The sequence below is a fragment of the Lepus europaeus genome, chromosome 17, assembly GCF_033115175.1.
Source record: "Lepus europaeus isolate LE1 chromosome 17, mLepTim1.pri, whole genome shotgun sequence".
In the NCBI taxonomy this organism is placed as follows: Eukaryota; Metazoa; Chordata; class Mammalia; order Lagomorpha; family Leporidae; genus Lepus; species Lepus europaeus.
The window spans coordinates 31,747,192-31,772,389 of record NC_084843.1 but is presented as its reverse complement, the minus strand read 5'-3'; the positions used below and the strand labels follow the sequence as shown (position 1 = coordinate 31,772,389).

The 25,198-nt window shown below is 51.7% G+C and overlaps 2 protein-coding genes across 2 annotated transcripts; one reads left to right on the top strand and one right to left on the bottom strand.

The window, feature by feature from the left end:
- The first annotated feature begins 1,098 nt into the window (after positions 1 to 1,098).
- PGAM1 (phosphoglycerate mutase 1) lies at positions 1,099 to 7,937 on the top strand. The gene is made up of 4 exons (XM_062214474.1): positions 1,099 to 1,301; positions 5,009 to 5,283; positions 5,678 to 5,858; positions 6,826 to 7,937. Exons 1-4 carry the CDS (start codon positions 1,163 to 1,165, stop codon positions 6,993 to 6,995), a joined length of 765 nt encoding a protein of 254 aa, XP_062070458.1. The 5' UTR covers positions 1,099 to 1,162; the 3' UTR covers positions 6,996 to 7,937.
- Positions 7,938 to 13,240: 5,303 nt separating this feature from the next.
- EXOSC1 (exosome component 1) lies at positions 13,241 to 25,161 on the bottom strand. Its single transcript, XM_062214555.1, has 8 exons — positions 25,070 to 25,161; positions 24,847 to 24,962; positions 23,669 to 23,743; positions 19,369 to 19,457; positions 17,894 to 17,927; positions 16,819 to 16,869; positions 16,606 to 16,690; positions 13,241 to 16,126 (listed from the first exon to the last, which is right to left on the bottom strand). The coding sequence occupies exons 1-8, from the start codon at positions 25,098 to 25,100 to the stop codon at positions 16,020 to 16,022; spliced, it is 588 nt and encodes a 195-aa protein (XP_062070539.1). The 5' UTR covers positions 25,101 to 25,161; the 3' UTR covers positions 13,241 to 16,019.
- Positions 25,162 to 25,198: the final 37 nt, after the last annotated feature.

The window sequence follows — 25,198 nt, the reverse complement described above, 5'->3', positions numbered from 1 at the left end:
CTTATCTTCAAACCAGTTGTAAGGGTTTCGGGTCACGTTGTCCCCAAATTGCTTTTTCTCTTCTTCTCAAATCCTCCCCTTTCTTCAAGGCTGATTAGTGCTTACAGCACAACAGAAATGTGCAGGCCACAGAGCCAGTTAGGGCAGAGCATGGGCTTGGGAGCCCCGTTCCTGTGGCCTTGGGCAAAGTACCTGTTTCCTCATCTGTAAGTGGGGAAAATGATAGCTCAAGATATGAGGATTAAATGAGTTATTGTCTGCAGTGATAACAAGCCTGGCCCTAGTAGAGGCTCTCTGAGTGCACATCAAAAATAAAACCTCCCCAGGGAGTCTGCTCAGATAAGCAGATACTTAACTATCTCACCCCGCCCTGCACGTCTGAAGGGACCTGAAGTTTGCTCTGATTTTGGAAGCCTGGAAGCGTTAACCTGAGGCCTGCGAGGGGCTGTGGCCAGAACTGGGATCAAACAGCCCCGCGTTGCGATCCGCAGGGTCAGTCAGTTCCTAAGCAAAGATCAGTGTCCCACTGAGAGGAGCTAGCAACCGCGACCCTTTACTGGGGCCCTTCAAGCAGACAGTATTTAATTTATTTTACCCGTATTCCTCTAGTCAACCTTGGCTGCCACAATCAAGCAGCCCCCAGGCGCGAGGACATTTTTCTTGCATCCGTAACGCAGGTAAGAACTTACTATGCCCATCTTAAAACTGAGGTTGAGAGCGTGACGCGTGGACCACAGGTGTGTGACCCAAACTGTACGGATGGGACGGGGATCCGGCGGAGCCGAACGACAGCTCACACGCAAGCGCCCGTCTTCCAGGCGGAAGCCGCCCGGCTGCACGCGCGCCGCTCGCACGCCCCCACCCTTCGCGTGCTTACGTGCGCTCCGTGACTGCCGCGGCGGACGCGGCGCCGGCGGCGGAGGACGCATGCGCTCTGGCATGCCGGCGCGCGCCCCCTCCCCTCGGCGGCCGCCGCAGAAGGAGGGGGCGCATGCGCGCACTGGGCGGCGGCGGGGCGTCACCGGAGAGTGGAAAGATTTGGGAGAGAAAGTGCGCGGGAGCCGGGCGGCGGAGCGCGAGTGCGCAGGCGCGGCCGAGGGGCGGGTTGCGACTTCGGAATCTCAGCGAACCCCAGTCGGCGCCGCATCTCCGTCTCGCCGCCATGGCCGCCTACAAGCTGGTGCTGATCCGGCACGGCGAGAGCGCCTGGAACCTGGAGAACCGCTTCAGCGGCTGGTATGATGCCGACCTGAGCCCGGCGGGCCACGAGGAGGCGAAGCGCGGCGGGCAGGCCCTGCGAGGTACGGCGTGGCCGCGGGGGGTGCGGCGGGCCGCGTGCGGGGACGGCGCCTCGGGCAGCGCGCTGCTGGGAGCGTGGGCGCGGGTGCGGAGTCTGCCTGCCGGCCCAAGGTCGTGCAGCGGGACGAGAGGGCCCGCGCCGCGGGGCGCACCTGGGCCGGGCGCCCCGCCGCCCTGTGCGCTCTGCCGACGTCGCCTGGGAAGTCCTCCACCTCTAACCCGGCCATTTACTGACTCGGGGCCGCGTCGCCCTGGATGGAGCCACCTCTGGTGGCCAGGCCATTTCAGGTTCTCCTTGGCCAGAAGGGTGGGTCGAGGTTGGGGCCCCTGGAGCGGCCGTACGCAAGCCTGGGGGCGGCTGCAGACCCTCACGGTGGGCTGTTGTGGTGCGCTGGGGGGCCTAACGGGCTTCAGGACTGCCCGAACCCCACGTGCTTGTGTAGGGCTTTGCTGTTCAGCCACATTCCCAAGTAGCCTTCGAAACGCATTTACAGATGGGAATGAGTGAATGAATGAATGAATGGAGTCGGTCCTGTCCACAACCCCACGAAGCAGGTTTTATCCTCCTCCCCAACCCGCCCTGGCCTCCTCTTCTAGTTGGTTACAGTGACGATTGGAAAGATGGTTTGTCCAAGGTCATACCTTTTCCCAGTCCGGTGTCCTTGCCCCAGTTCTGGGTGGAGGAACTTGTGGGCTGTTGGCCACGGAGGGGCAAAGGTGGAAGTGACAGAGAATGCCCATCAGGCCTGCCCCTCCTCCCTCTGGGTTTGGAGGCTCCTGGACTGAAGAAGTGCTCCCTGCCCCGCCCTTCTGCCTTCTAACTTTGAACAGAGAAGCAGCTTCGTGAAAGGGTCCTTGATGCGTGGTGGTGAGGCTGATGTTCGGCCTCGGGTCGCTTTCCCTGGCTTCTTGCCGTCATACATCCTTCGGAAATGAAGCGGAGCTTTGGGAAGGCTGGGCAGTGTCATCCTGCTGGAGAGGACTGGGTGCGTTGGGACGGCCCGTGGTGACCCCACGCCCCTGGGAGAGGCCAGGATAGGGAAGCACTGGTCAAGGAGGCCATTTTCTTTAGCTGTCTGGCAGGAAGTGCTGTGTGGGTCTGGTGGGTTGCTGATGACTAGCCCGGGACACAGCGATTGCCTCTGTCCTCCAAAACAGAGCGAGTGGCTAAACTTGCAGTCTGTAAAATAACAGACTCTGTTTCTTTTCTTTTCTTTTTCTTCTTTTTTTTTTTAAATTTATTTATTTGAAAGGTACAGTTACAGAGAGGCAGAGAGGGAGGTCTTTCATCTGCTGGTTCACTCCCCAAATGGCCTCCTCAATGGCTGGTGCTGTGCCAATCTGAAGCCAGGAGCCAGGATCTTCCGGGTCTCCCACGTGGGTGCAGGACCCCAAGGACTTGGGCCATCCTCTACTGCTTTCCCAGGCTACAGCAGAGAGCTGAATGGGAAGTGGAGTAGCCAGGGCTCAAACTGGCGCCTGTGTGAGATGCTGGCACCGGAGGCGGCGGCTTTACCTGCTATGCCACAGCGCCAGCCCCCACCAAGTCTTAATGCTGGGGTGAGGATAGAATTCACACCATGGCGTCCATCTGGCTGCCCTTTTGTTTCATGGGCAAGAGGCTTTATGCCTCTCACCTGAGCATTCTCTGGTAATGGTACTTAAGGGAACTGCTTTCCTCACTGGGGACGACTTGTGTATCCAGAGAAAGAGGCCCCACTGCGAGTGGAAATCGGTGCCATGAAACAGCCTGTGGCTGCTCAGCATGGGAGCTGAGGCTTGGGCCGTGGGCATCACTACCCATGACTCAGCCTTTCCTTGAGCCATTCCTCCTCTTCTGGTTAGGGAGGCCACCATAACCAAGCTACTAGGACTTGTCCTGAGGCTCTGCGACGATTGCGGGTGGGGTTGGTGTTCCCTGGTGATTAACCCTTCCTTCCTGGACTGGTGTAGTTCTTAACTACTCTTGTTCTCAGTTGAATGACTGCTAGAAAAATTCACTCTACTTTTTAGAAAAGTTTCTTTTTCTTTCTTTCTTTTCTTTTCTTTCTCTCTTTTTTTTTTTTAAGATTTATTTATTTCTTTGAAAGTTACAGAGAGGCAGAGGCAGAGGGAGAAGTCTTCCATCTGCTGGTTCACTCCCCAAGTGGCCACAATGGCCGGAGCTGGGCTTACTCGAAGCCAGAAGCCAGGAGCTTCCTTCAGGTCTCCCACGTGAATGCAGGGACCCAAGCACTTGGGCCATCCTCTTCTGCTTTCCCAGGCCATAGCAGAGAGCTGGGTCAAAAGTGGAGCCAGCTGGTTCTTGAACCGGCACCCATATGGGATGCCAGCACTGCAGGTGGTAGCTTTACCCACTACACCACAGCACCAGCCCCTCACTCTACATTTTATTACCATTGCTAACCTCAAGATGAAGCGATTTCTTTTTTTTTTTTTTTTTGACAGGCAGAGTGGATAGTGAGAGAGAGAGACAGAGAGAAAGGTCTTCCTTTTTGCCTTTGGTTCACCCTCCAATGGCCGCTGTGGACGGCGCATCTCACTGATCCGAAGCCAGGAGCCAGGTGCTTCTCCTGGTCTCCCATGTGGGTGCAGGGCCCAAGGACTTGGGCCATCCTCCACTGCCCTCCCGGACCGCAGCAGAGAGCTGGCCTGGAAGAGGGGCAACCGGGATAGAATCCGGTGCCCCAACCGGGACTAGAACCTGGTGTGCCGGCGCCGCAAGGCGGAGGATTAGCCTGTTAAGCCACGGTGCCAGCCTAAAAAGTTGGATTTTTGAGGGCCAGCATTGTGGCACAGCGGGTTAAGCTACCACCTACAGCTCTAGCATTTGAGTCTCAGCTGCTCCATTTCTGATGCGGTTTCCTGCTAATGAACCTAGGAAAGTAGCAGATGATGGCACAAGTGCTTGGGCTCCTGCCACCCATGTGGGAGATGAAGTTCCAGACTCCTGGCTTTGGCCTGGCCCTGCCCTGGCCATTTGGGGAGTAAACTAGTGAGTAGATGATTACCCCCTCCCTCTCTCCCTCTCCCACACCCTCCATGACTCTAGCTTTCTCACTTATAAATCTTTTTAAAATGTTGGGTCTTTGAATGACTTTTAGTTTATGTAATCCTTTAATTCTTTCCTTCATCTGGTAAGATGGCTTTTAAGAATTGTCTCCTAGGATTGCTATGAGGAAGACTAAATAAAACATATAAAATATTTGGCCCAGTGTGGGACAGATGGTAAGCTTGCTATAGAAGTTAGCTACTGCCGGTGCCGCGGCTCACTAGGCTAATCCTCTGCCTTGCGGCGCCGGCACGCCGGGTTCTAGTCCCGGTCGGGGCACCGATCCTGTCCCGGTTGCCCCTCTTCCAGGCCAGCTCTCTGCTGTGGCCAGGGAGTGCAGTGGAGGATGGCCCAAGTGCTTGGGCCCTGCACTCCATGGGAGACCAGGAGAAGCACCTGGCTCCTGCCATCGGATTGGCGCAGTGCGCTGGCCGCAGCGCGCCTACTGCGGCGGCCATTGGAGGGTGAACCAACGGCAAAGGAAGGCCTTTCTCTCTGTCTTTCTCACTGTCCACTCTGCCTGTCCAAAAAAAAAAGAATTAAATATCTGGTCAAATGGCTTGCAGTTGAATTACCTATGTAGGAGATCCACATACAAGAAAATTCTGGCACAGAGTAGATCTGATGAGCTTATCACTTTGCACTTGTGATTTTCAGACGCTGGCTATGAGTTTGACATCTGCTTCACCTCGGTGCAGAAAAGAGCCATCCGGACCCTCTGGACAGTGCTGGATGCCATTGACCAGATGTGGCTGCCGGTCGTGAGGACTTGGCGCCTCAACGAGCGGCACTACGGGGGTCTGACCGGCCTCAATAAGGCAGAGACTGCTGCCAAGCATGGTGAGGCCCAGGTGAAGATCTGGCGGCGATCCTATGACGTCCCCCCGCCCCCCATGGAGCCTGACCACCCCTTCTACAGCAACATCAGTAAGGTATGGACAATGGAGCTTTGCCCCTTGCCATGGCACCCAGCCTCTGGGCTTAGAGTCAGAGCTGCTAGGTAAAATTTTTATAAAAGAGAGAGATAATCTGCGATTCTGTGGTTCAATACCCAGTTGCTGGCAGCAGCCAGGCCTGGCAAGGCTGAAGCTAGGCAGTGGGAACTCAGTCTGAGCCTCCCACATAAGTGTCACATACTTTAGGCATCATTTGCCTCCTAGAGTATGCGTTACCAGGAGACTGGAATTGGGACTGGAGCTGGGGTTTGAACACAGTCCTCAGCTGTGTTCTGGACCCTGGCGAGACCTTTACCCACCCTTGGGAATTGAGAATGTGCTAACAGACAACGCTGAGTAATTGGTGACGCCGGGTTTTCTCGTGGCTTAGGATCGCAGGTATGCGGACCTCACTGAGGATCAGCTGCCTTCCTGTGAGAGCCTGAAGGACACTATAGCCAGAGCCCTGCCCTTCTGGAATGAAGAGATTGTGCCCCAGATCAAGGAGGGCAAACGGGTACTGATCGCGGCCCACGGCAACAGCCTTCGGGGCATTGTCAAGCATCTGGAGGGTATGTACATTTGGAACAATGCTGCCTCTGACCCGGGACTGACTTAGGAGGAAGGCGACCTGGACAGACCTGGACGTCCAGGGACGTGTTGGTAGCCTTAGAGACAGTCGAGACAGACTCAGACCCTGAGGCGTCTCCAGGCCTGACTCAGAGTTGGCGTCTACCCCCAGGTGGTCCCATACACAGTCAAGTTGAGGTGCTTGCCCACCTCTGGACTAGGAATGCCAAGTGCAGCTGCTAATAAAAGCTTCCTGTGACAACTGGTCTCAGCCTCACACAGGATCTGTCTGTGTCTGGAGTTTATAGGGCCTTGTGCCCTGATGCTAAGGTTTGGCAGGTGTGTAGGTTATCTGGGACGTCCGAGATGGGTACTGGCTGCCTCCACTGGGCTGCTAGATCCCCATGGTAGGGGACCTATGGTATACTCCTCTCTGCACCTTGTTGTGCTCCATGTTGTGCTTTTTCCTTATTTGCTTTTGAGGTGTAGAAGTGGGAATATGTCTGGCCCATGGGCTGTATAAACCTGTGAAATCATTTGATCTGGCCCTGCCAAGGCAACTGGAGGTGGGACTTGAAATGTAATAAATCTATGGCAGGCTAATTTCTAAATGCATAATTTGGGATTGGCTGCAGATGATGTTAACTGGAGCCCGTATGGGATGCTGGCGCTTCAGGCCAGGGCGTTAATCTGCTGCACCACAGCGCCAGCCCCAATGTTATAAATATCCAAATGCCCCCTGGCAGACTAAGGTTTCTCCACCCCTGGTTTAGTGGCTGAGAAATAAGTGTTGGCCTTTCCTTCCATAGTGGAGCTGTTAATACACTACAGCTCAGAATTATTAATGAAGATCAGAAAGGGTGTTCTAATTCTTACCAGATTCCTTTATCACCTGCAGCATAAACAGTAAATCTAGGGGGGTGATGTGGATTTACACTTTTCATGGCTGATCATGGTGGGTGTTTTCAGGTCTCTCTGAAGAGGCCATCATGGAGCTGAACCTGCCGACTGGTATCCCCATTGTCTATGAACTGGACAAGAACTTGAAGCCCATCAAGCCCATGCAGTTCCTGGGGGATGAAGAGACCGTGCGCAAAGCCATGGAAGCTGTGGCTGCCCAGGGCAAGGCCAAGAAGTGAAGGCAAGCAGGCGGACCACAACCCCCAGGACCACCCTCCCTGCCTGCCCATCCCTCTGCACCTGTCCCCTGCACATGTCACACTGACCACCTCTGTAGACACCTTAGGTTGTAGCTGCAGGGGGGGACTGGTGGCTCCTGCTTTTCTTTTAGCTATTTTGTCTCTTGCACCACTCTCTTCACACAATCTAGTCAGGACAGCACCCCTGGGGTACGGGCTGTCAGTCCAAGCAGAGGAAAGGGTCCTCTCTCCAACAGAGAGGTTAAAACGCCCATGTCTGATAGTGCTCTATTCATTATTTGCCTGCTGGAGTAGGGAGAGGGAGGAGCCATGAGCCATGCTAAACCTGACCAATGAGGAGAGGCAGGAGAGTCTGCCGTGTTCCCGGGAGCCAGACCTGTGGCTTCCACAGTCAGGTCACTGCCCCCGGGGCTCCAGTCATTCCAGTGGAGGTGAATGTAACTGCATGGGGATTTAAAAACACCACCGCCACTGCCTCCCTCACCCCAGAGGAGCTGGCTCCAGAGGCTGGGATCAAGCCCGAAGTAACTTTGGGATGCATTTACTTTTACAAAAGTGTGTGTGTGTGTGTGTGTGTGAGTGAGAAACTGATACTAAACAAAAGCCCTTCTGGGTTCCTAGTGGCGGTTCAGATAGTCCCCAGTGTGGTCACCAGAGAATCAGCCATTCCTCACACAGTATGGGATGAGCCTGGCCTCTAAGGGGTGGGAGCGCCCCCTGCTGCGTCTTAGGATCCCTCCCCTGCCTGTTTTGTGGCAGTGAGATGCCTCTTGATCACGTCCAAGTGTGACTTTCGCTGTCTGGTTCTGAATCGTGTTTTCCAGTTGCTTGGCCCTGCCACGTGTGCCCAGTCCTCATTCTGAGCATAACTGTACTGAATCCTTTTTCCAGGTCAGAGTAATAAAGGAGTGATGTGCAATATTTTCCTGTGTGATACTTCTTGTCCGAGGAAACCTTAGCATCCAACTTGGAATGTCCTGTTACCCAAGTCCTGTGTGACTGATTAAGATTTTTAGGAGTTGTCACAACTACACTTGGGTCTAAAGCCCAGGTCTCTAGGTTTCCCAGCAGAGCCTGGAGAGCTGAGCAGGGTGGCCCGGGTGGCCAGGCCCTGCATTCAGGTTGCTGCCCTGAAGCTCCTGCTCACAGGTCCTGGCTACTGAACACCCCTCGACCACAGTCAGGTTCTGAAACTCCATTCCCCTTTGCAGTAAGGAACGGCTTCTCATTTAACCCTCTCTGTCAGTAACTTACCAACTTGGTTCACACCTTTCATTTTGGGTCCTAAAGTTTTAACCTTGCCAGTCAACTAATTAATATCCTCAAAAATCATACACCTCCCCAGCGTGACTTAGTATGGAGGAGGAGGGATTTAAAGACTTGTTAGAATCTTTTTTAGTTACGGGGGTGTATTTTGAAAGAGACAAAGCTGATTCACTTCCTAAATGCCTGCTACAGCCAGTGCTGGGCCAGGTCAAAGCTATGATCAAAGAAAGCAACTCAGTGTCCCAGATGGGTAGCAGGGACCCAACTACTTGGTCCTGAATCAACTGTTGCCTTTCAGGATGCAGGCAGGACTCAAGACCCAGGCACTCTGGTATGAGATGGGAGTATCCCATGTAGCATCTTAACCACCAGGTCAAACACCATCTAAATGGAGTCTCATTTTATCTGGACAGTAACCTTACAACCTTCAGTAAGTCTAAGAAGCCTGGTGGATGTTATTCTCTTAACCTGTGCTGAGTCCTAGACTAGAAGTTTGACCAGGTGTTCTCACCCCAGCTGGATCAGTTTGTTCATGGCATCCAACTCCAGCTGTGGATGTGTGGGAACCTGGCCTTCCTCAGCAAAGGGCAGGTCTACTGCAGGAGTGGTGGATGTGTTGGTGAAAAACCCTCTATCTTCCGTGGTGTCTGCTGCCTTCGCAGGAAGGCTCTGGACTCCCTGTAGCCCTCCATTTGGGAAAGAGGCTCAGGATTTGCTTCTTGTTGCCCTCTACTGCCACCCAGAGTAGGGATGTACTGGTGGGAAATGAGATAGGGGTGTCCCATAGAGTTAAACATTTGTTGAGTTAGGCCAACTTTGTTCCAGTGACTCAGCCTATTTTTATAACCTAAGGTGTCACATGGAACAAGTGCTAGATCTTTTTTTTTTAAAAGATGTATTTATTTACTTGATGAGTTACAGAGAGAGAGGAGAGGCAAGAGGTCTTCCATCTGCTGGTTCACTCTCCAACTGACCCCAACAGCTGGAGCTGCGCCCATCAGAAGCCAGAAGCTGCTTCTGGGTCTCCCATGTGACTGCAGGGGCCCAAGGACTTGGGCCATCTTCCACTGCCTACCCAGGCCATATCAGAAAGCTGGACTGGAAGTGGAGTAGCCAGTGCTTGTATAGGATGTTGGCACCACAGGCGGGCAGCCCCTTAGATCATGTTTTGAACTTAGGTCCTTCTCAGGTGACACCCAGGCCAGACTCCCCTGCTTGGGACTGAGGGATTAGCTATATCTCTCCTGCCCCACAGGGCAGGTGTACAGTTAGAAGAGCTATACCCACAAATTGTCTCAATGCTGAGGGCCTGCTGTCTGGCTGAACAGTATGAAGCATGACTCCAAAGTGAGGCCAGCTCTGGAGGACACTCTTCCATGTAATCCATGGTGTCATTCGCTGGAGTCGGTTCTGCCACAGCCAAACTGCTTTCTGGTGCGACAGCAGAAGCAGCTGAATGAAAAAGTAATCCACTTCAGCTGGGGATGCCTCGTGTTTGGCCAGTAACAGCGAAACGATGCAGACGCTGTCATGAATCAAGGGAGTGGAAATCAGGTCAGAACAGAGCAGTTAGAGAAAGGCTGGGGTTCATTTATCCAGCCCTGGAGGAAGCCAGGCGGCTCCAGAGGTTAAACTCCTGATCCCTGAGAGCAGCCTGTCAGTGAAGCTGCTGGAGGCTCCAGCACAGGTCGCAGGACGGAGCCTCTGTTTTATTTTTCTTATTATTATTTTTAAAATTTTTTGACAGGCAGAGTGGACAGAGAGAGAGACAGAGAAAGGTCTTCCTTTTGCCGTTGGTTCACCCTCCAATGGCCACCGCGGCTGATGCGCTGCGGCCGGTGCACCGCGCTGATCCGAAGGCAGGAGCCAGGTGCTTCTCCTGGTCTCCCATGGGGTGCAGGGCCCAAGCACTTGAGCCATCCTCCACTGCACTCCCTGGCCACAGCAGAGAGCTGGCCTGGAAGAGGGGCAGCCGGGACAGAACGGTGCCCCAACCGGGACTAGAACCCGGTGTGCCGGCGCTGCAAGGCGGAGGATTAGTCTAGTGAGCCGTGGCGCCGGCCGGAGCCTCTGTTTGCTGTCCTCACCTTTTTTTTTTTTCTTGGACAGGCAGAGTACACAGAGAGAGACAGAGAGAAAGGTCTTCCTTTGCCATTGGTTCACCCTCCAATGGCCGCCGTGGTTGGTGCACCGCGCTGATCCGAAGGCAGGAGCCAGGTGCTTCTCCTGGTCTCCCATGGGGCGCAGGGCCCAGGCATTTGGGCCATCCTCCACTGCACTCCCGGGCCACAGCAGAGAGCTGGCCTGGAAGAGGGGCAACCGGGACAGAATCCGGTGCCCCGACCGGGACTAGAACCTGGGGTACTGGTGCCACAGGCAGAGGATAAGCCTATTGAGGCCGGTGCCGCGGCTCAATAGGCTAATCCTCCGCCTTGCGGCGCCGGCACACCGGGTTCTAGTCCCGGTCAGGGCACCGATCCTGTCCCGGTTGCCCCTCTTCCAGGCCAGCTCTCTGCTGTGGCCAGGGAGTGCAGTGGAGGATGGCCCAAGTCCTTGGGCCCTGCGCCCCATGGGAGACCAGGAGAAGCACCTGGCTCCTGCCATCGGATCAGCGCGGTGCGCTGGTCGCAGCACGCCAACCGCAGCGGCCATTGGAGGGTGAACCAACGGCAAAAGGAAGACCTTTCTCTCTGTCTCTCTCTCTCACTGTCCACTCTGCCTGTCAAAAAAAAAAAAAAAAAAAAAAAAAAAAAAGCCTATTGAGCCGCGGCGCCGGCCTGTTCTCACCTTTTTCAAAGCCCCATGTGGTCACTACTGTTTCTCACTTCCTTGACACTATGCAGGTAGTGTCTTACAGAATACTGATAGCTGAACATTTCTTGCTGGGAATTAACAGAAATGTGTATTTTTGTTGTCAGTCTTGTGGAAATTTAGAGTGGATCAATTCTCTAAAATATGATTACCTCTAAGACATTTTTACTAAGATGCGGCAAACTGGGATGGCTCTTAAGTGTGAGAGGTGTGGGCAGTAACACTCAAGGACCGGACTGAGGCGAAAGACAGTGCCCTGCCAAGTCCTGCCCAAATCTAGCCCACAGACGCCACCCCGTGGACCTAGGAGTCTGGTAAGTGTTTACTTACCTTATGGATCCAAGCTGGACTTTACTCTCCAGATCAGTCTAGCTTTGGGGAATCTGGTAAAATTAAGTTCTTGAGTGAACAAAATACAGGACTGGGCCTTGGAATCCACAGGTGACCTAAAAGGTGAAGCCCTCCCAAGTGCTCTCCACAGTCTTTACTTCGGGTGTCTGCTATGTACCCTGCATCCATTCTTAAGCCCCCAGCTGCTAACTCATGTCACTGTTCAGTTTTCTGGTTCAACATGTGACTCCAGTCTGCTTCCGATGGCCCGGTTAGGTCACGTCTACTGCTGCTCCTTGCCAGGCTCTCCTTAGTGCTCAGCAGCCTTTTAGTTGATGTTCTCATTTCCTTCCCCCTTCTCAAGTTTGATTTTCAGAGCTTAACTTTTGATTCCCCCCTGCCCTGGCCTTTATTTATTCGAGGCAGAGAGAGATCAACACATAAAGCAATTTAGAAATAGAGCTGCCCCACCTCAGCCAATCTAAATATCTGCCACAGGCAGGACTGGGCTGGGTTGAACCCAGGAGCTCAGTCCCTAGGTCTACGTGGGTGGCAGGGACCCAGGTACTTGAGCCATAAGCTATCTGCTGCCTCCCAGGGTACGCATTAGTAGGAAACTGGAGTCAAGAGCTAGAGCTGGGCCCAAAACCCAGGCACCCAGATGTGGGATGCGGGCACCTTCACTGCCAGGCTGAAGACCCAGCCCATGCTTCTGCCTGATTTTTCATCCTGCTGCTGGGGCCAGGACTCTGTCCCTCAGGCTGTGCTCTTTGTAAGTATTACCCCTCGGTCACAGACACATTTTTGGCATCTGTTCCCTGATTTACCTGTCAGGGAATCTGCACTCACTCCTGCTCAGGACGAATCCTGAAACCATGACCCACCTTGCCCCATCAGGAGACTCACGGGCCTGCCTCTCAGAAATGAGCTGGGATCAGGCTTCTCTCACAAGGCCCTGTAATCAGGAAATTGAGAGGTTATGACTCATTTGCTACCTGGAGCTGACCGAGAAGGCCAACATGGCCTGTTCCTGGCCGTGTGCAAATCAAGACAAAAAAGACTTCCAAGAAAAGGGAAGCAGAGTCTTCCAGACCACACTGCACCCACTTCCCACACTGGCACTAACATTCCTCCACATAGCGCTGAGCAGATGCAGGTTCCATTCCTTGCAGCCAAGAGCCCTGCCGAGGGGGTAGGTCAGGTGGTCCGTCATAGCTGTTACGAGGCTCATATCCCACATCTGAGTGCCTGAGGTTAAGTCCTGGCTCCACTCCCAATTCCAGCTTCCTGGGAGGCTCAAGTGGTTGGGTCCCTGCCACCCAAATGGGAGACCTAGATTGAATTCCTGGCTCAGCCTGAGCCATTGCAGGCATCTGAGGCAGTGGGTCAGTGAATTGGAACTTGGTCTCTCTCTGCCTCTGAGAAAACAGAAAAAGAGCCCTACCTAATGGCGGAACAACAGACAGCTAGCATCACCTGCCGGTCACTGTGAGACAGCAACCGACTCCGAGATGGCACCTCTCTCCCACAGAAGCACATCAGGTCCTCTGGGAGGCTAAAACACAAAGACCTACTCTGGGTTCACCCCACTGGATTCAGATCCAGAGGCCAGGAAGCAGGGCTGGGACACCTGCCTTATTTATCTTTTTAAGTTTCACAGGCAATTTTGAAGTGTACCTAAACTAGGCATAAAACCTCCATTCCAAAGCACAGAAAGAATAATTTCTTACTTGTTCTCGAAAATGAATTTCTGAGCAGCAATCTGTCCTATCACTCAACCATCCCTAACACTGTTCAGGCACAGCTGTTCAGTCAACTATGAGAACACCCACCAAGAGTTTTATTGAGCAATTGCTACAAGTCTGTTAGGCACAGTTCTGGCACCAGTGAGTCAAAGATAAGTAACACAGAATCCTACCCTAAAAGGAGCAGAGGCTACTGGGGAGATGGGCACGTAACTAACTCACAATCCAGTACCCAATGGCAGAAGGGAGAAAGTCCAAGGTGGTCTGCACCCAGGTGCTTCAAATGCTCTTTGGAAACTTGCTTACAGGTAACCATCCATGCTCTGCTTCTCCATCCTGACCAAAATGAGCCCATGCACATACGGGATGCCCTACCGAAATCCTCCACATGCTAGCCAGAAATTCTCCTGGGATGGGAAATAACTCTAGCTGGGTGCAGTTTGCTCACAGTGACTAGCAACCTCACCCCATTTGTGGTTATCTTTAGTACTGGCAGACAGGGAAAATATACACAGGCAACACAGCCTGCTCCAATAAAGCATTACAGAACTGCTCAGGCTAGACTGTGCTACTTGGGTGGCTCTCAAGGGCCCCCAATAACCTTCTATCATCATGTTCTGCTTCAGTTCTCTCTTGACAAATTTCTAACTTTACAAATTGTTTGTCTTTCCCCACTAGAATGTGTGCTAGACAAGGAGAGGACTCTGTCGTTTTTACTGCTTTACCTCCCAGCTCCTGCAGTAGAGGTAGGCTGAGCTGCTCAGTATATACTTATTGAACGAACAGTGTCCAACATGCGCTCATGACCAGGGAGCCTGTCTGACTACGAAGGCTCTCTAACGGCATGCCCCTGGCTCTGTTCAACAACGGCTCAGGGGAGAGAAGCTTGTCAGCTTAACCTAAGACTTCAGTGTGAATACGGCTCTGCTACTTGATGGCTAAGTGACTCAGGAGTAGATTCATTTGTGAAATGGTCTTTCCAGGGTCACTGTGAGGTGCAGAGGAGCATAAACACAATGGCTACGCTGATGTTCAGTTGGTAACACCTGGAAAGCACTGGAAAGAACTGAACTGAAATTTTAAGTGTCTACACAGTCTTTGATCAGCATTTTGCTTCTAGAAATTGTCTTGTGAAAGAATCACTGCCCACACAAATAAAAATGGCTAAGGGTTTCCTCCATAGTGCTAACAAAATCTGTAAAGTCTCAAAATACCTATCATTAGGGAACTGATTAAACAGCTACATCAAAGCGGCACAAAGCCTGGCATTTATTAGACACCTGATAAAAGGCAATCAGACAATAAATGTAACAAAACAGTAACATGTCCTGGGTACTTTTATGCATTTCTTCCTCATGATCATACCATTCAGATGAAGGAAAAGACTTAAACAAGTGTCAGTGTCAACATTCTGGTTGTTATGGAAAACTGGGCAAACCGCAAGAGGGGTCACTCAGTATTATTATTATTATAGATTTATTTATTTGAAAGGCAGAGGTATAGCCAGAGAGGGAGTGACAGAGGTATCTTCCACCTGCTGGTTCACCCCCAAAATGGCCTCAATAGCTGAGGCTGGACCATGCTGAAGCCAGGAGCCCAAGACTCCATCCTGGCCTCCCTTGTGGGTGGCAGGGGTCCAAGTACTTGGGCCATCTCTGCTGCCTTCTCAGGTGCATTAGCAAGGAGCTGGATTGAAGCGGAGCAATCGTGCCTCGCTGGTGCTCATATAGGATGCCGGCATCACAGGTGGCGGCTTAACCCACTGCCCCATGACACCGGTCCCGCTGTATTATTTAAAATTGCACGTGGATCTATCATTATCACAATCAAATTTTCAATTAAACAAACAACCCAGCATCAGCTACCTGTGGCTAGCAACTAGAGGATGTGAGGACACACCCAGGCAGGCTGACTCCAAAGCTTGCCCTCAGCCTTGGTGGGTGAACACTGAAAACGCGGGCCCCCGATGGACGTCTCTAGCAGCGCCACTTTAGGCCCGTCCTTCCCCTTCACGCTGCAACCCTTCCATCCTTGACTCCCATCCCTTCCTCACTCTGAGCTGGACCCTTCTTTCGGCTTCTGCACTTTATTAGGGCTGCTGTCTGCCTCGAATAGCTTCACTTTACTCCAAATGCTGTAATTCCTTTCTTGGCCACCTCACGTGAATGCTCTGTCCGTCTTTTCAATTCAGATGGGTCACCCAGTCCTGGAGTACCCATTACATCAGAAACCCGATTTTCACCAAACACTCTGCAGACCTATTCACGCGCTACCTGGATGAGCCCATCCGTGCTACAGTTTTCACTGTGCCATAATGTACTGAAATGAGGGGTGTACCTAGAGCTGGAACAGCTAGCAGAAGCACTTAAAACAGAACTCAAACAATGCAAAAGAGGCTAGTGCTCAGGCTTCGTCTAAGCAAATGACACCCGTCGGTCAGTGGGTGCGACTGGCAAAGCCTTGCTCTAAACATTATGACACATTCAGGGGTTTTTCCCAGCTCAAGACAACAGCAGCCTGTAATAAAATCCTTTTAGTAAAAAATGTTTTCTTGATCACAGCAAAATATACATATTTATAACAGATACACTGTCGGCAGGAACAGGCTATTTCCCACAGGCCACAGCTCCATTTGCTGAGCCTCCGGAGGAGGAATGTCATCACTCGAGGGAAGGAAATCCACCGAGAGCAAGCTCACAGGAAGGCGTCATCTGCACAATGAGTTTCCTAGTCGAGTCTTCTCGGGCAGCTGCTGGCCGACCCTGGCCTTTGACGACAATGCATCCAGATGCTGTTTTCATACCTATGCTCTCAGAAACAGCTGAGCCCTCCGAGGGGTGAACATGGCCTCCTAGGTCTGCAAGAATTCAGGCTGCACTCGGGCCACTTTCCGGAACTCCTTAGTGTGGGTCTTAGGGCACTGCATCTCACACCAGCTGATGGGAACCATCTGGACACCTGGAAGGGAAAAGCTGGGTTTGCAGCTGGGACCTCGATATTCGCTTGAAGCCCTTTTCTTTCGGATGGGTACAAAGCTGAAGTATTACCAGGCTACCAGCGAACCTCCCCTCATATGGGAAAACTGTGTTTATCTCACTGATTTACGAAGTGAGCCCCACCTCCTTAGGGCTAGCAGGATCTCTCATCTCTGCAGTAAGCACAACCACTCATCACCTGATGGGGGCATGCGATTTCATAGTTGTATGAACATCACAGGATGTACAGCTGCAACATTACTAGGTGATAATCTCATGCGACCACCAGCCCAGATGCAGTCTGTCACTGACCAAAATGCTGCTATGCAGTGCATCATGGTATCTACACTTATATTGCTTCCCAAACAATGACAAACTAGGGGAAGTCAGAAAATCAATGCATTGATCCCAAACCACACCACCCAGGGGAGAATCAGAATGTAGACGTGTAGACCAACTCACCTGACTCACTATGGGCCACCACCACTCCCAGCTCATTTTCAGCTGTGGTCAACAGGTAGTTGGACTGGGCGTCACCTAGAGAGATCTAGTCACACAACAGTGGTGAAGGAAAATGAGGGGTTACAAGTCATCCCCCCTTAGCCACTTGGGTTGTTTCTCTAGTTCCATGTCTTCCTCACGAAGAACCAGAAGTCTGCTGGGAATAAAGGATACCACTTTGGCCAAGACAATGTCCCCTGGACGGAAACTCTTGTATATTTCAACCTGTGAAGAAAGCATAGTGGTGTTAAGTGAAGCTCTGGATCAGAGCCACACAGAATCCTTAGTCCCTCTGGGAGAGCCTGTCGCCTATCTAGCCCCAGCGGGGAGAAGGCATCATAGCCTGTCAGTCAACATCATACAAATCCGATTTTGAATTCAGTAATCCAATCAGGAATCAGACTACTGAATTTACTGTAAAAAGGTACTACAGGGGCTGGCTTTGTGGTGCAGTGAGTTAAGCCACCACCTGCAACACATATCTGCATCCCATTTGAGCGCCAAGTAGAGTCCCTGCTGCTCCACTTCTAGTCTAGGTCCCGCTAATGTGCCTGGGAGAACAGCAGAGGATGGCTCAAGTACTTGGGTCCCTGCCACCCACATGGGAGACCTGGAGTTTCTGGCTTCTGGCTTCAGCTTGGGGAGTGAACCAGGGGATGGAAGACAGTTCTCTTTGTAGCTGCCTTTCAAGTAAATATTTATCTTAAAAAAAAAAAAAAAAAAAAAAAAAAAAAAAAAAAGGCGGGGCCAGCGCTGTGGCGCAGCAGGTTAATGCCCTGACCTGAAGCGCCGGCATCCCATATGGGCGCCAGTTCTAGTCTGGCTGCTCCTCTTCCGATCCAGCTCTCTGCTATGGCCTGGGAAAGCAGTAGAGGATGGCCCAACTACTTGGGCCCCTGTACCTGCATGGGAGACCTGGAAGAGGCTCCTGGCTCTGGATCGGCGCAGTTCCAGCCATTGCAACTATCTGGGGAGTGAACCAGTGAATGGAAGACCTTTCTATGTCTCTAACTCTTTCTGTAACTTTCAAATAAATAAAATAAATCTTTAGAAAAAAAAAAAAGATCTAAGAGGTACTGCGGTTGGCTCGGAAAGGTCCAGGATTAAATCTGAGGGGACAGCAATGAATACTTGGCTTCAAGGGCAAACCTAGCCCCACTCAGGTCAGATGAATGAACATAAATGTGAGCAACTGTAAAGGACTTCAATTGCTTCATTCATGGAAGAGAAAAACGAACCAACCAACAACCTTGTCTTTTTCAGTGGCTCGGACATCTTCCTTCCTGCAAAAAAAAAGTTCACCAAAGGTTAATTATCTCTGAGAAAGAACTGTCCTGAAGGTTCCTAGCAGGTGAAGGGCTCTCAGAGCAGACAGAAAAAGGCTTGATGGACCCAGAGCGAGGTGGGGAGGCATCCTTATCTTCGCCCACAGGAGAAAACACTTCCCCACTCTCAGACCGTGCGGAGCAGCAGGAGCAATATCTCTGAGTACAGAGAGAGATCAGAGGCGGCAGGAAAAGATAAGGAACTTTGCTGCTTCAAGAGGACTGGAACGAAGTGCCACAGAACCACATCAGATCCTGAAAAACTGAATTATCTGAGGTGGGTGTTTGGTACAGTGGTAAAGCCGCCACTTGGGATTGTCCACATCCTATCCTGCACTGCCCGGGTTTGAGTCCCCAGTCCGCTCTCCATTCCAGCTTCCTGCCAATGTGCACCCTGGGAGGTCGCAGGTGATGGCTCAAGTAGTTGGGTCCCTGCTTTCTATGTGGGACAATGGATTGAACTCCTGACTCTTGGCTGCTGTAGGCACTCAGGGAGTGAAACAGTGGATGGGAAATCGCTTTGTCTCTGTGTTTCAAATAAATGAAGCGAATAAAAAAAAAAAAAAAAAACCCTATTATCTGGCCTGTAATAATTGTCTTTTCTATAAGGAATCCATTGGAAAAAATATACCACCTCACAAATCCTTTCATTATCTTATAACCTTTGGGATTACTCTATACTAAGTTCAAGAACAAAAGTACTGGGGCCGGTGCTATAGTGCAGTGGGTTAACTCTCTGGCCTGAAGCGCCACTGTCAAGTGGGCACCAGTTTGAGACCCAGCTGCTTCACTTCCGATCTAGCTCTCTATTAGGGCCTGGGAAAGTAGCAGAAGATGGCAGAGGTCTTTGGGCCCCTGCACCCACGTAGGAGACTGGGAGGAGGATCCTGGCTCCTGGCTTTGGATTGGCACAGCTCCAGCCGTTGCGGCCAATTGCAGAGTGAACCATCGGATGGAGGACCTCTCTCTCTCTCTCTCTCTCTCTGTCTCTCCTCTCTCTGTGTAACTGACTTGAAAATGAATAAATAAATCTTTAAAAAAAAAAAAGAAAGAAAGAAAAGTACTTCTTTAAATGCTTTCTACTTTATTTGGTTCAAATCAGCCTAACACTGTCAATCTTCAGCTCTGTTTAATCTTTTAAAAGTCCTTTGTAGTATCTTATATACATATAGCTCATATAACGTGTTCTTTGGATATTAATGGGGAGAATCAAAGTACAAAGACAGAAAGATGGCAGGAGCAGGTACTGTAAGTGTTCCTAAAAATTCCAGTTGTCCTGACTATTCTAACCTCATTCCAGGTGTTGAGGCAAGTATTACAACAAGGATACTTCTTCTTAAAGATTTATTTATGTACTTGAAAGGCAGCGTGTGAGGGGGAGAACAAGGATACTTCTTACCGGATAGTTCCTCGAAAAGAGTTCTTAAGAGGTGTGGATCCCACGTAGAGGATGTGTACTTTGGCAAAACGTGAATTGATGCTGGAGACCTGTGGAATTCAAAGAGGATCAGCACCGGAGTATTCACAATTGTCAGCTCAAGGAGGCAGCAATGAACAGGGCTTTACTAGGACTTCAGCCCAAGATTCCAGTAAACATACCATTGAAGACAAGCTAGCTTCTAATTATCTCTGCCTCAGTGAGATTTGTGGATTAAGAGCAACTGTGGGCCGGCACCGCGGCTCCCTAGGCTAATCCTCTGCATGCGGCGCCGGCACACCGAGTTCTAGTCCCAGTTGGGGCGCCAGATTCTATCCCGGTTGCCCCTCTTCCAGGCCAGCTCTCTGCTGTGGCCCGGGAGTGCAGTGGAGGATGGCCCAAGTGCTTGGGCCCTGCACCCGCATGGGAGACCAGGAGAAGCACCTGGCTCCCGCCTTCGGATCAGCGTGGTGCGCAGGCCGCAGCAGCCATTAGGGGGTGAACCAACGGAAAAAGGAAACCTTTCTCTCTGTCTCTCTCTCTCACTGTCCACTCTGCCTGTCAAAAAAACCAAACCAACAAACAAAAAAAAAGAGCAACTGTGGCCACCCTACAGGGTGACTTGAGAACTAAAAATGACATACGTTGGGGCACCGATCCTGTCCCGGTTGCCCCTCTTCCAGGCCAGCTCTCTGCTGTGGCCCGGGAGTGCAGTGGAGGATGGCCTAAGTCCTTGGGTCCTGCACCCCATGGAAGACCAGGAGAAGCACCTGGCTCCTGCCATCAGAACAGCGCGGTGCGCCGGTCGCAGCGCGCCTACCGCGGCGGCCATTGGAGGGTGAACCAGTGGCAAAAAGGAAGACCTTTCTCTCTGTCTCCCTCTACTGTCCACTCTGCCTGTCCAAAAAAAAAAAAAAAAAAAAAAGACATACGTTATACAGATATATATATTTTTTATATTTATTTGAGAGACAGAGAGTTACAGAGAGGAAGACACAGACAGAAAAGTCTTCCATCTGCTGGTTCACTCCCCAACTGGCCACAATGGCCAGAGCTGTGCCAATCTGAAGTTAGGAGCCAGGAGCTTCTTCCGTGTCTCCCACGCAGGTGCAGGGGCCCAAGCGCTTGGGCCATCTTCCACTGCTTTCCCAGGCCACAGCAGAGAACTAGATCAGAAGTGGAGCAGCTGGCCTATGAACTAGCGCCCACATAGGATACTGGCGCTGCAGGTGAAGGCTTAGCCTACCATGCCACAGCACTGCCCTGGTATTTTTATTTTTATTTATTTGAAAGGCAGAGTTAAAGAGAGGCAGGCAGAGAGAGAGAGAGAGAGAGAGAGAGAAAGTCTTCCATCTGCTGTTTCACTCCCCAGATGGCTGTAACAACTGGACCTGAACCGATCTGAAGCCAGGAGCTTCTTCCCGGTCACCCATGAAGGTGCAGGGGCCCAAGGACTTGAGCCATCTTCTATAGCTTTCCCAGGCCATAGCAGAGAGCTGGATTGGAAGTGGAGCAGCTGGGACATGAACCCGTGTCCATATGGGATGCTGGCATTGCAGGCGGTTGGCTTTACCTGCTATGCCACAGTGCTGGCCTCATTATTTAAAAAAAAAAAAAAAAATTTTTTTTTTGACAGGCAGAATGGACAGTGAGAGAGACAGACAGAGAGAAAGGTCTTCCTTTGCCGTTGGTTCACCCCACAATGGCCGCTACGGCCGGCACGCCGCGTCAATGCGAAGCCAGGAGCCAGGTGCTTCTCCTGGTCTCCCATGGGGTGCAGGGCCCAAGCACTTGGGCCATCCTCCACCGCACTTTCGGGCCACAGCAGAGAGCTGGACTGGAAGAGGAGCAACCGGGACAGAACCCAGCACCCCGACTGGGACTAGAACTGGAGTGCCAGTGCCGCAGGAGGAGGATTAGCCTATTGAGCTATGGTGCTGGCCATGGCCTCATTATTATTATTATTATTTTTTTTTTTTGACAGGCAGAGTGGATAGTGAGAGAGAGAGAAAGGTTTTCCTTTTTGCCGTTGGTTCACCCTCCAATGGCCGCTGCAGCCGGCGCATCGTGCTGATCCGAAGCCAGGAGCCAGGTGCTTCTCCTGGTCTCCCATGCGGGTGCAGGGCCCAAGCACTTGGGCCATCCTCCACTGCCTTCCTGGGCCATAGCAGAGAGCTGGCCTGGAAGAGGGGCAACCAGGATAGAATCCGGTGCCCCAACCGGGACTAGAACCCGGGGTGCTGGCGCTGCAAGGCGGAGGATTAGCCTGTTAAGCCACGGTGCCGGCCGAGCTTGTTAATATTTTTAAAATTTATTTTTTATTTATTTCAAAGGCAGAGTTATAGAGAGAAGAGGAGAGACAGACAGACAGACAGAGAGGCAGGCTTGTTCATCTGCTGGTTCACTCCCCAAATGGCTGCAATGGCGGGGGCTAGTTCAGGCCAAAGCCTTGAGCCACTTTTTCTTCTGGGTCTCCCACATGGGTACAGGGGCCCAAGCACTTGGGCCATCTTCCGCTGCTCTCCCAAGCACATTAGTAGGGAAATGGATCAGAAGTGGAGCATCTGGGACAGGAACCAGAACCTATATGGATGCTAGTTTCACAGGCATAGGCTTAACCTACTACGCTACAATGCTGGCCTGTTATATTTTTAAAAGTCACAGTCCAACATAAATAGACACAGGGCATGGCAGCAAATCTAGACCTTTAGAAATCTTACTAAGAGGTATGTATAGCAGATGGAAAATTTTTTAAATGTTTATTTATTTGAAAGGCAGAGCATCACAGATCTTCCATCCTGTCTCCTCAAATGCCTACAATAGCTGCGGCTGGGTCAGGCCAAAGCCAGGAGCTCCATCTGGGTCTCCCTGAAATGCCCTAAAGTGTACATTTGTGACACAGTGGGTTAAGCCCTGCCTGCAACACCGGCATCCCACATGGGTGCTCTTTTGGGTCTCAACTGCCACCACTTCTGATCCAACTCTCCGCTAATGTGCCTGGGAAAGCAGTAGAAGATGGTTCAAATACTTGGGCCCCTGCTACTCACATAGGAGACCTGGATGCAGTTCCAGGCTCCTGGCTTTGGTCTGGTCCAGCACTGGCCGTTGCAGCCATTTGGGGAGTGAACAAGCAGATGCAAGATCTTTCCCCATCTCTCTCTCTCTCTAACTCTGTCCCTTCAAATAAACAAATAAAATCTTAAAAAAAAAAAAAAAAAGACTTTACATTTAATAGGAATCCTAGAGAATAAAATCTTTTGCTTCTCTGCAGAAAAAGGTCTCAGCCCCAGATGTTCAAAATTAGGTTTCCTTTTCACCCATTTCCTAGATGTTGGAGGGAACCACAAACTCAGGGAATCAGCTCAAATAACTATGCATACCCAAATTTAGTTCTCTTGATCGTTTTCCTAGAAATATCCAGACCACTCAGTCCAGTGAGACATTCTGTGATGATAGAAATACCATCTGCTGACCAAATTAGCAACCACTAGCCACAGTAGCTACTGAGCTGGAAATTTGATGAGTGGTTAATATGCTTAATGAAAAAAATTTTTTTTTTCTGACAGGCAGAGTGGACAGTGAGAGAGTGAGAGAGAGAGAGAGAGAGAGAGAGGTCTTCCTTTTGCCGTTGGTTCACCCTCCAATGGCAGGAGCCAAGTGCTTCTCCTGGTATCCCATGGGGTGCAGGGCCCAAGCACTTGGGCCATCCTCCACTGCACTCCCAGGCCACAGCAGAGAGCTGGCCTGGAAGAGGGGCAACCGGGACAGAATCTGGCGCCCTGACTGGGACTAGAACCCGGTGTGCTGGCGCCGCAAGGCGGAGGATTAGCCTATTGAGCCATGGCGCCGGCTGCTTAATGAAATTTTGGTACTGTCTGGCTATTTTGAAGTATTTATTTGAGAGACAGAAAGAGAGAGAGAGAGCACTTCCACCCACTGATGTATTCCTTAAATGCCTGCAGTGGCTGTGGCTGGGAGTCAAGCACTTAATCCAGGTCTCCCACATGGTGGTAGTAGCCTAACTACTTGGGCCATTACCTGCTGCCTGCCAGAGACTGCATTAGCAGGAAACTGAAGTCAGGAGATGGAGCCAGGGATCAAACCCAAGCGTTCCAACGGGCGATACAGGTACTTCAGCGATGTCATATGCTTGCCCTGACACTGTTAAATTTAAATAGCCATATGAGGCTAGTGGCTATCAGACTGGACAATGCAGTTCAAGAATGATCTTGCTCTGTGCACTGGGTTGGTGTCCTAAGCATGGAGGCTGGGAACAACTTACCTTACATGTTACAATAGAGCCCACATCTGGAAGTAATTGGGATTCTGCTTCTCTCATCACAGACACTACCGGGAGCTACAAAGAGAATAGTAAAAAATGAATGTTCTGGCTAAGCCCTGAGTAAAGTGTGGCTGGAGAGTTCGACAGGAATGCCTTGGCACAGAGCTGAGGTCACAAGGCAGATGGACTATGGATTCATTTACAGTCCAAGCCAGAGGGTCTTCCATTAGGAAGAGCCCCCGGAAGGCTGCTGTAGAAGACATAAGCTACCCACTCCAGAGCAGAGTTGGTTTTTTGGTGACTCTCGGAATTTCTCGGTACACCACTATATTACCTGTAGCCGTGGATTTGATTCTTCCCTCCAAAGTCGCACTGTTTCTATTTCTTATTCTATTGCCCAGGCTAACATTTGTAAGTGTTTCATAATACTGGATACTGGTTTCCTTCTATCTTTAGGGAATATCTGTAGGGCTTTCTTTTTGAGCACAAATGTTCTAATTCTGAATCCTCTTTCTATTGTGCTACGCATCTTTAAGCTGCTCCTTCCAAGACCGCGTATCTGATCGGGAGCTGGTCCTGGTTTAATCTCTGGAACTGGCCAGGACAACGTCGCTCATGTATTCAACTGACCATCTGCCTTGTGCTGGGCACTGCAGGTAAGGTGGTGCGGTCTGCTTGCGTGGAACTTTGGGCGTTTGCATGCTGAAACAAGTGCTGGGAAGTGAGTTGAACAAAATAAAAACAAAACTCAACCTTCCCCAAGCCCACCCCCGCCAAAATCCTTTCCAAAAAGTGATACGAGAGGCTAGTTGAACGAGGTCAGAGTTACATAGACCGAGGAGAGGCGCGCGTTCAGGCGGACTGCAGGAGACATGGGGGGCAGCGAGCCAACTGCACTGCAGGCAGTGCCGCCCAGCCGGATGAAGACGGACAGGTCGGGGCTACTCGGGCGGGATTCGGCTGGCTGCCGGGTTGACCGGGGTCACTCTCAGCTCGCAGCTGCCCCTAGGGGTCGGCAGCCCCAACCGCGCGAGGTCCACACGACCGGTGTGCGGCGCCCACGGCCACCCGAGACCAAGCCGTTCTACAGGGACGCGCCTGCCCCACCCGGGCCTTAAGGGCCGGAACTCAAGGGCAGCCCATGACAAAGAAGGGAGATGGCCAGCCGCCCCGCGTACCGCGCCGTTCTCGCTGGTCTTCGTTAGACAGCCGGCGAGGGAAGAAAAGATGTATCCGTGCCGTGTGTAGGTGCCGCTGCCCGGGCTGCCCTCCTCCAAGTTACACAGACGTTCGCCTGCGGAAAGAGCGCAGCATCGGTCACGGGTCCCCAGAGGCTGCTAGGCGTCCTGGCGTCCTGCCTCCGGCCCTAGCCGGGACTCCGTACGCGAGCCGTGCACTTACCCGGGATGCAGTACCTTACGGGTGGCGCCATGACCGCCACTCTTCCAGAGCCCGGATGGAAACGAAGCCGACGTCTCGTTGGCCGAATCCAGACACAGTGCTGCAGTAAGGAACGTGCCAATTGGCGGG

Bases quoted from the DNA above. Each gene is read 5' to 3' on its own strand.
- PGAM1 (XM_062214474.1), top strand. From the start codon at position 1,163: ATGGCCGCCTACAAGCTGGTGCTGATCCGGCACGGCGAGAGCGCCTGG. The intron at 5,284-5,677 runs GTATGGACAATG...CTCGTGGCTTAG, and splicing joins TCTACAGCAACATCAGTAAG to GATCGCAGGTATGCGGACCT. The intron at 5,859-6,825 runs GTATGTACATTT...GGGTGTTTTCAG, and splicing joins CATTGTCAAGCATCTGGAGG to GTCTCTCTGAAGAGGCCATC.
- EXOSC1 (XM_062214555.1), bottom strand. From the start codon at position 25,100: ATGGCGCCACCCGTAAGGTACTGCATCCCGG. The intron at 24,963-25,069 runs GTAAGTGCACGG...CTCTTTCCGCAG, and splicing joins CGTAAGGTACTGCATCCCGG to GCGAACGTCTGTGTAACTTG. The intron at 16,870-17,893 runs GTTGTTGGTTGG...CTTTCTTCACAG, and splicing joins GAGCCACTGAAAAAGACAAG to GTTGAAATATACAAGAGTTT.